Source organism: Salvelinus namaycush, chromosome 16, assembly GCF_016432855.1.
Source record: "Salvelinus namaycush isolate Seneca chromosome 16, SaNama_1.0, whole genome shotgun sequence".
Lineage (NCBI taxonomy): Eukaryota > Metazoa > Chordata > Actinopteri > Salmoniformes > Salmonidae > Salvelinus > Salvelinus namaycush.
In genome coordinates, this window is record NC_052322.1 from 39,252,866 (window position 1) to 39,264,626 (window position 11,761).

The following is an 11,761-nucleotide window of genomic DNA, read 5'->3' on the forward strand; positions in this document are numbered from 1 at the left end:
GAAAGGGCAGTGTGAAGTGCAATAGAGATTGCATCATCTGTGGATCTGTAGGTGCGGTATGCAAATTGGAGTGGGTCTAGGGTTTCTTGGATAATGGTGCTGATGTGAGCCATGACCAGCCTTTCAAAGCACTTCATGGTTACAGACGTGAGTGCTATGGGTCGGTAGTCATTTAGGCAGGTTACCTTAGTGTTCTTGGGCACAGGGACTATGGTGGTCTGCTTGAAACATGTTGGAATTACAGACTCAGACAGGGAGAGGTTGAAAATGTCAGTGAAGACACTTGCTAGTTGGTCAGAGTGTGTTCGGAGTACACGTCCTGGTAATCCGTCTGGCCCACTTCCGTGTTGTGGAAGTAAACTGCTTACTTTTTCTCATTGACTACTTTTTCAATGTAAATAGCTCATTGGATTGTGGTAGTAATATAGTGACATTCAAAGTCAGTAGTAGGCAGTAAAAGTCAGTGGCTGTTATTGTAGCTTGTTGTCTTAGCTAAGGCCTTATCTGACTGGAATTAGTCCCTCTCATGTGTCTGTGCCTGGGTGGGTGCGTGCGTACGTTTGTGCAAGTTCGGTTGTAATGATATGTTGTGCAATATGTCTTGGCTTTGGCCCCTGGATAGAGGTATACAGTGAACTTCTGAACAAGGACCAGAGGCTTTGTCACACAGCAGAACTAATTTAACCCCATTACTCCTCTCCTCCCTTGTATGTATCTGACAACACAAATAAAGTTCTCTCTCTCTTTCTAGATGGGAAATGCCTCTGAAACATCTTTGTTCGCTGACACATCTTCGTTCCTTTCTACCATCTCTAAAGAACATGACATCCTCATGGGGACCATCTATGCCATATTTGGTGAGTCTTTCTCCTGGTGTGTTTACCAGCTTTCACAACACTGGGGTTCATAGTTGTGCTCCGAGTTCAGTTGTGGAAAAATAACTTGAAAGATATACAAAGATAAAAGTCTTAGAAGAGGGATCGGAAAACAATGCCTTTCATTTCATTGCTTTTGTCCACTATTGGCAGTGTTTCATCTTGATTTACTGGATGCCTTGAAGCTTTCTACGGTATGTGCACTCTGTCATTTTACTTTTCAGTCTTGTTAAAACTCTAATTGTGTGTCTCAGGTGTTTTCTCACTGGTGGGGAATGGGATATTGCTGTTTGTGGCCTACCGGAAGAAGTCCTCCCTGAAGCCGACTGAGTTCTTTGTTATAAACCTCTCCGTCAGTGACCTCGGAATGACCATCTCTCTCTTCCCCATGGCCATCTCATCAGCCTTCGCACACAAGTGAGTATCCACACTCCTTTACCATCCACTCCTCTGCTCATCAACCCTTACTTCTTCCATCCCCTTCCCCTTTCAAATCAAATCAAATCTCCCTTCTTCCATTCTTGAGGTTATTCAGTGTATGTGCTGCTGTGTTTTGTTATGCCCTCACACATGTAGACAGACAGATAGACGGAGAGAGAATATAAAAACGTGAAATTAAAAGGTCACCTGTGAGACACAACTGTTTTAATAGTCATAAATATATATATCCACTCTCTCTTGTACTCCAGGTAGTGTCAGCCATGTGGGGCCTCTGGCCTCAGACACTGAAAAAGTGAGATAAATGGTCTCTGAATATCTATCGAATAAATGACTAGTCTCTCTCTCTCTCTCTCTGTATCTCTCTCTCTGTATGTGTCTCTCTCTGTATGTCTCTCTCTCTCTCCCTCTCTCTCTCTCTCCCTCTCTCTCTCTCTCCCTCTCTCTCTCTCTCTCCAGGTGGCTGTTCAGTGATGTTACATGTATGAGCTATGCCTTCTGTGGGGTTTTGTTTGGACTAGCCAGTCTCACCAACCTCACAGTGTTGTCATCTGTGTGCTGGCTTAAGGTCTGCTGTCCCAGCTATGGTAAGTGAATGCAAAACCTTGACCTCTAACCCTGATCCTTGATCGCTAACCATAACTTTGATCCCTAATATTGACTGACCCCAGCCCCTCTAGCACACCTTTTAGTGTATTGGGATGGTTGGAGTTGGGACTGAAAAATAGACTCTGAAAATGTATTATATCTAACCTGCACACTCTCTTTCAGATTTGTACTTTCCTCCCAGACATCCAAGCCTCAGGAACACTTGTGGTAGGTTTGGAGGTAGGCAGGGGTTAGGCCACATTGCCAGCATCTCCGAAGCTGGATAGACTGGCAGAGTGGGGGGCAACCAAGAGGTTAAGGGTCATAAGTAAAAGGTTAGAGTTCCCTCAACTATTTGCTATTGTGCAAAAGATCAACTCCTCTCCGAAGTAGGAAGTAATTAACCGAGTTAAAGTGGAGAGGGGGAAGTATGATTCAAGGACACTCTTAAGATATGTCACTTTGGGACAGTGAGAAACCTATTTACTGGGTGAAGCCATTAAGTCACCGAGCATCCACTTGCCTTAGCAGCTAATTAGAATGTATTCGACCGTACATTACAGAGGGGTGTTAGGATAATAAGGTCTGGCTAATCACTAGTGATTACCGTTCCGTATTACAACTGTAGGGATTAACGTTCAATTCTCAGAGACAGACAGACACAATGCTGATCTAGCTTTATCTGGTTAGCACACATAGGGTGTGTTTACACAGACAGGCCAATTCTGATATTATTTTTACTAATTGGTCTTTAGACGAATCAGATCTGATCTTTTCACATTATATCTTTTTCAGAGCAGATCTGATTGGTCAAAAGACCAATTAGTGAAAAAAATAACAGAATTGGGCTGCCTGTGTAAATGAGGCCATACACACCATGCTCACATACACATGCACTTATGTAATGGATGGTGCGAAGAAAACTTTGAGCTACAAAACGGACAAAAAAGAGTATTGAAGGGCATTAGTAGTGTGCTATGTTGTCGTCTCTTTTAAGCTTTGAGAAAAAGTAGAGTGAGTGTGAATACACAAATTAATCTACTAAAGTCCATTAAAAGTTATCATTAGCTTTTCTCCCCCATCGTTTTGTATGTGTGTGCGCACGCGCTAATGTGTGTGTCTGTGTGTTATTGGATAAATTAGTATCAAGAGTACATTCACTAATGAGTAGGATTAATTTGTGCCACTCAAGCTTCTAAAGATCTGCTTAGGCAATTACAAACATGTGAGCACACGTACAAACCGAGGGGGGAGAGCAGCTGCCAAAACTTTTTTTTTATTCTCCTTCAAATCTCATCAACCCTCATGAAGAGCATCCATTGTGCAACAAGCTAATATTATAAATAAACAATTCTCAAAACTTTCACTCACTCACAAAATTTCCCGTTAAATCATCAATACGTTGTCAGAACAACACAGCCAAGTCATGATTAATAAAAAAATATATATGTATAGTGCTTAATTGGTCAGCAATTTGTTGTTTGATTTATGTAACTTAATTATGTTGACTTATTGCTGAATATACAGTGTCGTTGGAAAGTATTCAAACCCCTTTACTTTTTCAATATATTGTTATGTTACAGCCTTATTCATAAATGAATGAAAATGCTTTATTTCCCTCATCAATCTACACACAATACCCTATAATGACATTTTTTGCTCAGTACTTTGTTGAAGTACCTTTCACAGCGATTACAGCATTGAGTCTTCTCGGGTATGATGCTACAAGCTTGGCACATCTGTATTTGGGAGGTGTTTGCCATTCTTCTCTGCAGATCCTCTCAAGCTCTGTCATGTTGAAAGGGGAACGTTACTGCACAGCTAATTTCAGGTCTCTCCAGAGATGTTCGATTGGGTTTAAGTCCGGGCTCTGGCTGGCTCTGCCACTCAAGGACATTAAGAGACTTGTCCGGAAGCCACTCCTGCGTTGTCTTGGCTGTGTGCTTAGGGTTGTTGTTCTGCTGGAAGGTAAACCTTCACCTCAGTCTGAGGTCCTGAGCGCTCTGGAGCAGGTTTTCATCAAGGATCTCTCTGTACTTTGCTCTGTTCATCTTTGCCTCGATCCTGACTAGTCTCCCAGTCCCTGCTACTGAAAAACATCCCTACAGCATGATGCTGCCACCACCATGCTTCATCGTAAGGATGGTGAACGGTTTCCTACAGACGTGGCGCTTGGCATTCATGCCAAATAGTTCAATCTTGGTTTCATCAGACCAGAACATCTTGTTTTTCATGGTCTGAGAGTCTTTAGGTGCCTTTTGGCAAACTCCAAGTGGGCTGTCATGTGTCTTTTACTGAGGAGTGTCTTCCGTCTGGCCCCTCTACCATAAATGCCTGATTGGTGGAGTGCTGCAGAAATGGTTGTCCTCCTGGAAGGTTCTCCCATTTCCACAGAAGAACTCAGGAGCTCTGTCAGAGTGACCATCAGGTTCTTGGCCCTGACCAAGGCCCTTCCCCCCATTGCTCAGTTTGGCCGGGAGGACAGCTCTAGAAAGAGTCTTGGTGGTTCCAAACTTCCGTTTAAGAGTGATGGAGGCCACTGTGTCCTTGGGGACCTTCAATGCTGCAGACATTTTTTGGTACCCTTCACCAGATCTGTGCCTCGACATAATCCTGTCTCGGGAGCCCAACGGACAATTCCATCGACCTCATGGCTTGGTTTTTGCTCTTAAATGCTCTGTCAACTGTGGGGCCTTATATAGATAGGTGTGTGCCTTTCCAAATCGTGTCCAATCAATTGAATTTAACACAGGTTGACTCCAATCAAGTTGCAGAAACATCTCAAGGTAGTTCAATGGAAACATGATGCACCTGAGCTCAATTTCGAGTCTCATAGCAAAGGGTCTGATTACTTATGTAAATAAGCTATTTATGTTTTTTTAAGTTTAATACAATTGCAAACATTTCTCAAAACCTGTTATCCCTTTGTCATTATGGGGTATTCTGTGTAGATTGCTGAGGATTTTTTATTTATTTAATCCACTTTAGAATAAGGCTGTAATGTAACAAAATATGGAAAAAGTAAAGGGGTCTGAATATTTTCCGAAAGCACTGTCTCGGGAGTCCTTGATACTTGGTTAAAGAGTTAGGGGATGTCTCACCGTTCAGATGTCATGCTCCTGTGAACTGAGTGAGTGGAACTAATAAGCATAGGTAGTAATGGAAGTCAGAACAGCATTTTAAAGAGTTACACAAACTCTTCAGTGTGTGTGTGTGTGTGTGTGTGTGTGTGTGTGTGTGTGTGTGTGTGTGTGTGTGTGTGTGTGTGTGTGTGTGTGTGTGTGTGTGTGTGTGTGTGTGTGTGTGTGTGTGTGTGTGTGTGTGTACTCTTCAGAGAGTGGAAGTCCACCTTGAGGCTCTGGAGACTGCTGGCTGCACCAATAACACTGTTTGAAATGCAGATGAGCACAAATAATGATGTGTTTAAAAGAGTCAGCCCAAAAGAACCTTGTACAAATATAGCACACACAATAAGGACAGAGAAAAGTGGGGAACCAAAATGAGCAGAGATCAGTGTTAAGTTGTGAGTACGGTAGCAGTAAAAGTCACAGAGGATTAGAAGGTTTCCAGAGGAGAAACAATGGAAGGAGGATCAGAGTCATGAACTGATGACACACGTTTTACTACAGAACACCGGTGTCAGATAAATACGCAGAGCTCCACACAGACTGTACCATCAGCAAAAAAAGAATACAACACAGCAGAGCAGGTGTCATTAGAAATGGAAGCAGGCTAGGACTGGCATCCCACCATCTCACTAGTCCGGCTCAAGGGATGACGGTGAGGTAGCATAGAATATTCAAGGGATACTCAAGGATGATATTAATGCTTAATTCAAGTATTCTTACCTTCAAATTAAAATAGGGATAGTTAGTCCAATAAATGGCCCCTGGTTGGGTGATACAGATGGTTCCAGGTTTTGACTAGCTGGGATACAGCTTATGTCAGAATTGAAAATAATTTACTTTTCGAAGCATTTTAGGAGTTCTTTGCCGCAAGTTAGGAGAATGAACGTAGCAGGTTAGGAGAATTAGGTTAAGGTTAGGAAAATGTTTAGGGTTAGCTAAAATGCACAAAAAAATGCAACTTTAGATGTCAGTTTGACATGAGCTATATCTCATCGAACCAGGCACTAACCAGGCACTCCGCTCTCTGATGTGTGGTGACCTCACGTGTGCCTGTCAGATCGCGATGGTGTGTTTTACACTAAAACTATCACGATTCCACTCTTTATTGTCCGTAAGACCATTCTAGTCTTCTCTCTCTGTAACACATGCACGCACAGGCACACAAACACGCACAAACACGCACACACTCCCAGCTCCCAGATACAACAACTATCCCCATCCTTCCTGTCATTAGGTGCCCCAGGAGAGGGATCTCGCTAGGTGTTTTAACCAGCCACATAGAGCTCTTTCTGGGAATCCATCAGCTCTGATGCCCTGGCCATCTGATGGCCTTCCATAAAGCACACAGGATAAGGTCAGGATGGTTAAAGACAGGTCAAATTGGTGAATAGAAAGAAAAAAAGAGTCAATGCCTGTTTCCTCTCTTTGGGGTCATTTTAAGTATCCTTCCATTCCTACACAGAGCACTAAACCATCTTAAAGGAGTCTTTCAATCACAGGTTGTTACACATTTTCTTACCTCAGTTGCAGGACCGAGTTTGGGAAACCCTGCTAGACCACTGCTTACTTGCTCAGTATGCTTATCTCCTTTCCTCCCCCCTCTATCTTTCTCCTGCTCTCATCTGTCTTATCGAGACTGGAGAGTTAAGCAGGGGTAAATGTTGGCTTTGGATGGGTAGAAAATGTTCTTACCTCCACACTGCAACAATCTGACTGCCATGGCATTGGGTCATGGGCACAGATCCAAAAAGCAGAGACCCACCATCCCAGCCAAAACACACTTAATGCCACGTCTCCCCTCCCTCAATTAAGGTCACCCCCCCTTCCATCAAGAGCTCTCTCTCTCCTTTCCCTCAGTTTGTCATCTGTTTGTCTCCCATCCTCCTCTGTCGTTCTTCCCCCTCTATCAAACAGAGAGCCAGTTGGGTTCATTCCACAGGTCACGTTTCTAAGTGAGTGTTAAAAAAAGGTATTAAGATTAGGAAAGGTTTTGCGATACACCTGAGAGTTCCTCAAAACCACTGGTGTAGATTAGTCTCTCTCTCTCTCTCTCTCTCTCTCTCTCTCTCTCTCTCTCTCTCTCTCTCTCTCTCTCTCTCTCTCTCTCTCTCTCTCTCTCTCTCTCTCTCTCTCTCTCTCTCTCTCTCTCTCTCTCTCTCTCTCTCTCTCTCTCTCTCTCTCTCTCTCTCTCTCTCTCTCTCTCTCTCTCTCTCTCTCTCTCTCTCTCTCTCTCTCTCTCTCTCTCTCTCTCTCTCTCTCTCTCTCGGAGGGCCGTGCTATAAATCAGTTCGGAACATAGAGCAGTGCTGAGGACTGTATAAGAAATTCCCATGAACCTTGTAGTCTAGATAGCCAACAGACACCACAGTGCATGTTTTAAACATACTGTATACACACAGCCAGGACTCCAGTACTGATCAGGCAGCTGAACAATTAGGACAGAGGAGTAATAATCAATCTAAGATCAGCTCACTCTGCACATCCTCTACTGACTGCAGGAGGTTGACATATTGAACTGCTAAATGTGATTCAACATTCCAATTCAGTGATAGCCACAGGCTCTTTGTATTCCCTGTTCGCCATACGCCGTCTAGCTCCTCACACACACAGAGGACGCATTTTCCATTTCAGCTTTCTGATTCATGGAAAAATGTACACACCGGTGAACATGCTTCAGTAATTAATTATCCATCTGCCGCAGGTGACAAATGTGCAGAACCATCAAATAGGCTTCCTAGTCTACGCATGCACTAGGCTTATTCACCAACAGTTCTAAATTCTTCTCATCATCTGTTTGAAATGTGCAGCCCTATTTGTGGTTTATGACATGTAAGAGATGTGTAAGAAGACAGAAATAATCAGTATACTGTATATTTCTGGTGAAGCTTAGCTCCTGGGGTGAGTGTGTTCTTCTGATCCCAGGCCACAGGGAAGGTGATATTGGTAAGGTTTCTTAAAATGTAGATATATTCTATAACACCGGAGAGTGAAGATTGGGGAGAGAGGATTGATAATAGTGTATTCACGTACACAAACAGGCACACACTAATACACACGCATTTAGGCCCTCCAGCTAAACCGGTATGGTGCTAATCTCTCCACAAGAGGGAGCGTATTTATATTTGGCTTCCTGTAAATATATAAATGCATATATTTGTGTCTCTACGGATACATGCGCCTACCCTCTGTTTCTGAACATGCTTGAGGTCATGTCAAGAGATATGCGTATGGAGGAATGAGAGAACACGTGAATGTGTCATTTCTGTATGTAAATATGCCCGCTAGGATTATCTAAGAGTCTAAAACGGCTAAATTCCTGTAAAACCAACTAAAATAAAATAATTTTCAAACTGATGAGATGTGAATGCTTGCTAACTTCCAGTGAATCATCTTTTGTATTTCTGTTCACAATTGTCGTTCACAATTCTGCTTTGATCCTAAAACTGTCATTTGCTTTTGGCCATTTAGATTATATGAGGTATTTCAGAGAAAATACACACATACAAACTGAGACGTAATTAACAATGATATCAATGTTGCTTTCTCTCCTCTTCCCTGTATCTAATTTGCCTAATTTCTCCACAAACTAATGTGCCAAATCAGGTAATGTTGTCTTTCTCTTTCCTCCTCTTCCCTACCTCCCTCTCTCCTTTCCTCCTCTTCCCCTCCTCTTCCCCACCTCCTCCCCTACTTCCATTACAGCATCAGGTAACAATGTCCCCCATGATATTACATGTTCTCTCTCCACCTCCTCCTCTGCCTCCCTTCTCTCATCCCATTGGTTAATAACCCCCTCCCTGTCTCCCCTTCTTCTCTCCTTCGCCCCCATCCCCCCATTCCTCCCACAGGTAACAAGTTCTCATCCTGCCATGCCTATCTCCTAATAGCAGCGGTGTGGTGCTATGCTCTTATCTTTGCCATCGGGCCTCTGACTGGCTGGGGCCGGTATGGTTCTGAACCCTACGGTACAGCCTGCTGTATCGACTGGTACGCCCCCGGCCAAAGCAGAGCTGCCATGAGCTACATCATCTGCCTCTTCCTCTTCTGCTACATCGTCCCCTGCATCATCATCTTCCTCTCCTATATCTTCATCCTGCTGACTGTCAAGGGGTCACGCCAGGCGGTGCAGCAGCACATATCCCCTCAGAACAAGATCCCCAACACACACACACTCATCGTCAAGGTATGCACTCTCACACACACACTCTCACGGTCAGGATACACACACTCCTTCTCACAGACACACACACTCATCGGTAAGGTATGCACTCTCACACACACACACTTATCTTCAAGGTACGCCCAGGTAAGGCCAGCATGTTATAAATATGCCAACTTTGATTGATTATTCTCAATTATACTTTTAGAAACAAATGTCAATTATACTGTAGGTTAACAATCTTTACTCCACATTACCATTCTATAGACTACATTTTGAGAAAATCCCCTAAACATGTTTTTTTTTATCACCAACACACACACACACACACACACACACACACACACACACACACACACACACACACACACACACACACACACACACACACACACACACACACTCAAACACACTCACTGTCAAGGTACACACTGTCACACACACACTTAAATAGTAGTTGTGCAAACACACACACACTACAATACACACCTTGGAAACTGTAGCAGCACATTTTCCTAACTTAAATGCTGCTTTATGTTTAGGTTTTAAAGGGTTTCAAGTGGGAATTGTGATTGGTTATTAGTTCAAAAGGATTTTTAGAGCACCCCAATCATCAACTTGGGGGATCTGTAAACAATTTTCTTTTTTTCACTCCTTCATGAATTAAAGTTTGGTTGGGACATTAAGGTTTGAAAGTAGGAGTTTTAATCGATTAGAAGGTCAATGTATCGGTCGGTGGTCAATAAACAGCCTCATCATTATGACAGGGGAGAAGTTGTCCTCTTTGACTTTGTTTTTGTTCTAAGTATTAGTTTAAAGTATTGTCACATGGATGGGTGGGGGAAGAGGGTTTGAAACTTTTATTTTCACCTAATAAACTACTGTATGTCTATTCCTCCCTTTGTGTGTGTGTTTTCCCGTCTCTCCCTCCTAGCTCTCGGTGGCGGTGTGTATCGGTGTCGTGATCGCCTGGAGCCCATACGCCTTCGTCTCCATGTGGGCGGCGTTCGTTAACTCAGCGGAGGTCCCTCCCTTTGCTTTCGCTGTGGCTGCCATCTTTGCCAAGTCCTCCACCCTCTACAATCCTATCGTCTACCTGGTCTTCAAACCCAACTTCCGCAGGTCCCTCTGCCGGGACTGGCTGACATGCCGACGGACCCTATGTGCGTGTTTGTGCTCGCACGGCTCGAACCAGAAGGTGTCCTGTACACAGTCCCAGCAGCATGGGAAGGAGGAGTGTAACTCGACGCGGCGGTCCAATGGATTGCCGGAGAACCATAGGGGGGCATGCAGGCACTGCCCATGCCCAGAGAGAGACACTGGTTCTGGCGGATACGGCCAAGAGACTACCCCTCAGAGGACTGCAAGGATACTGCAGGGGTCCACACATAGCGAAGTGGCTGTTAGTCAGCTGTCCAATGAGATGCAGAGTGACTTTCTCTGAAAAGACAAAGGAGAGAGAGTAAGCAAACGAGAGAGGGAAGGGAGGATGAGGGGAGAGAAAGGGGGAGAGGGAGAAGGTAGAAAGTTAGAGGGAGGGAAATGTGGGAGAGGAAGGCAGTGACCGGGAGGAGGAGAGCGAGAGATGAGAAAAGACGAACAGTGAATTGTTTTTTACATACAAAATAAAAAACATGGAGAGGGGAAGATCAGAGGGAAAATACTTTCAAACAGGAAATAAGTTATTGTTGAGGAAGGGCAGGTGTGAACTTGCACTAACAATCACAACAAGGCCATCCTAACTCCTCTCACTCAGAGGAGTGGCCAAACCAATCACCTCGGAACCTGTTACTGCCACAAAACTAACTCAACCACAAACTGAACTAAACCAGGGGTGTATTCATTATGCAGATGCTGTTGGAAAATGTTTCTTCTGTTGCGAAATTTTTAGCAACAGAAACGGTTTATTCCAAACAGAAAACGTTTTGCAACGAAAATGAGAATATTTATTGGACAAATTCAGCTAGGTCCCTCACTGTTTCATTCCGTTTGGTCTGTTTGCTTCCATTTGGTTCTTAACCTTGTAAGACGTAATGATTACAACCCTGTCAACCAACATGCGACCACAAACTGAAGAGTCAGCAACATACCAAAAACTCAACCAAAATACCACCACAGACTGAGCAGCCAATAAGAACCAGGAACTCAACCAACAAACTCACCTAAGCCAGACTGAAAAACAGACTTAGCCAACAAGCCCCTGATCTCTCGGATGCAGCTGGTTTGATTCAAAAAGACTTGAAAGTCATGAACCCACAGTCTTGATGCAGTAGTTAGAGATATCGGACGCAGGGCCAACAAGAGGGTCCATAATGAGAACTACACTGGTGTTTAGGGAAATACTACCAGATGGAGTATCAGCTTCTACATATGTCCCACAGGGCCTACCAAAGTAGAGAGAGAGAGAGACGTGGATGAGGATACTATGGTGTATATATTAAAACTCACATAACTGAGAGAGTTGTCTACATGGGGGCTTGGAGTGTGTGAACCGAATTAAGACATCACTTAGCTGAAGGCAGAACATGAGAAAATTAACCCCTTAGTTGCTGTATTGATCACATTACAGTGGT

The 11,761-nt window shown here is 43.8% G+C and overlaps 1 protein-coding gene across 1 annotated transcript; it reads left to right on the forward strand.

The window, feature by feature from the left end:
- Positions 1-751: 751 nt before the first annotated feature.
- On the forward strand, positions 752-10,632 carry opn7b (opsin 7, group member b). The gene is made up of 5 exons (XM_039010235.1): positions 752-857; positions 1,130-1,292; positions 1,773-1,900; positions 8,878-9,212; positions 10,123-10,632. Exons 1-5 carry the CDS (start codon positions 752-754, stop codon positions 10,630-10,632), a joined length of 1,242 nt encoding a protein of 413 aa, XP_038866163.1.
- Positions 10,633-11,761: the final 1,129 nt, after the last annotated feature.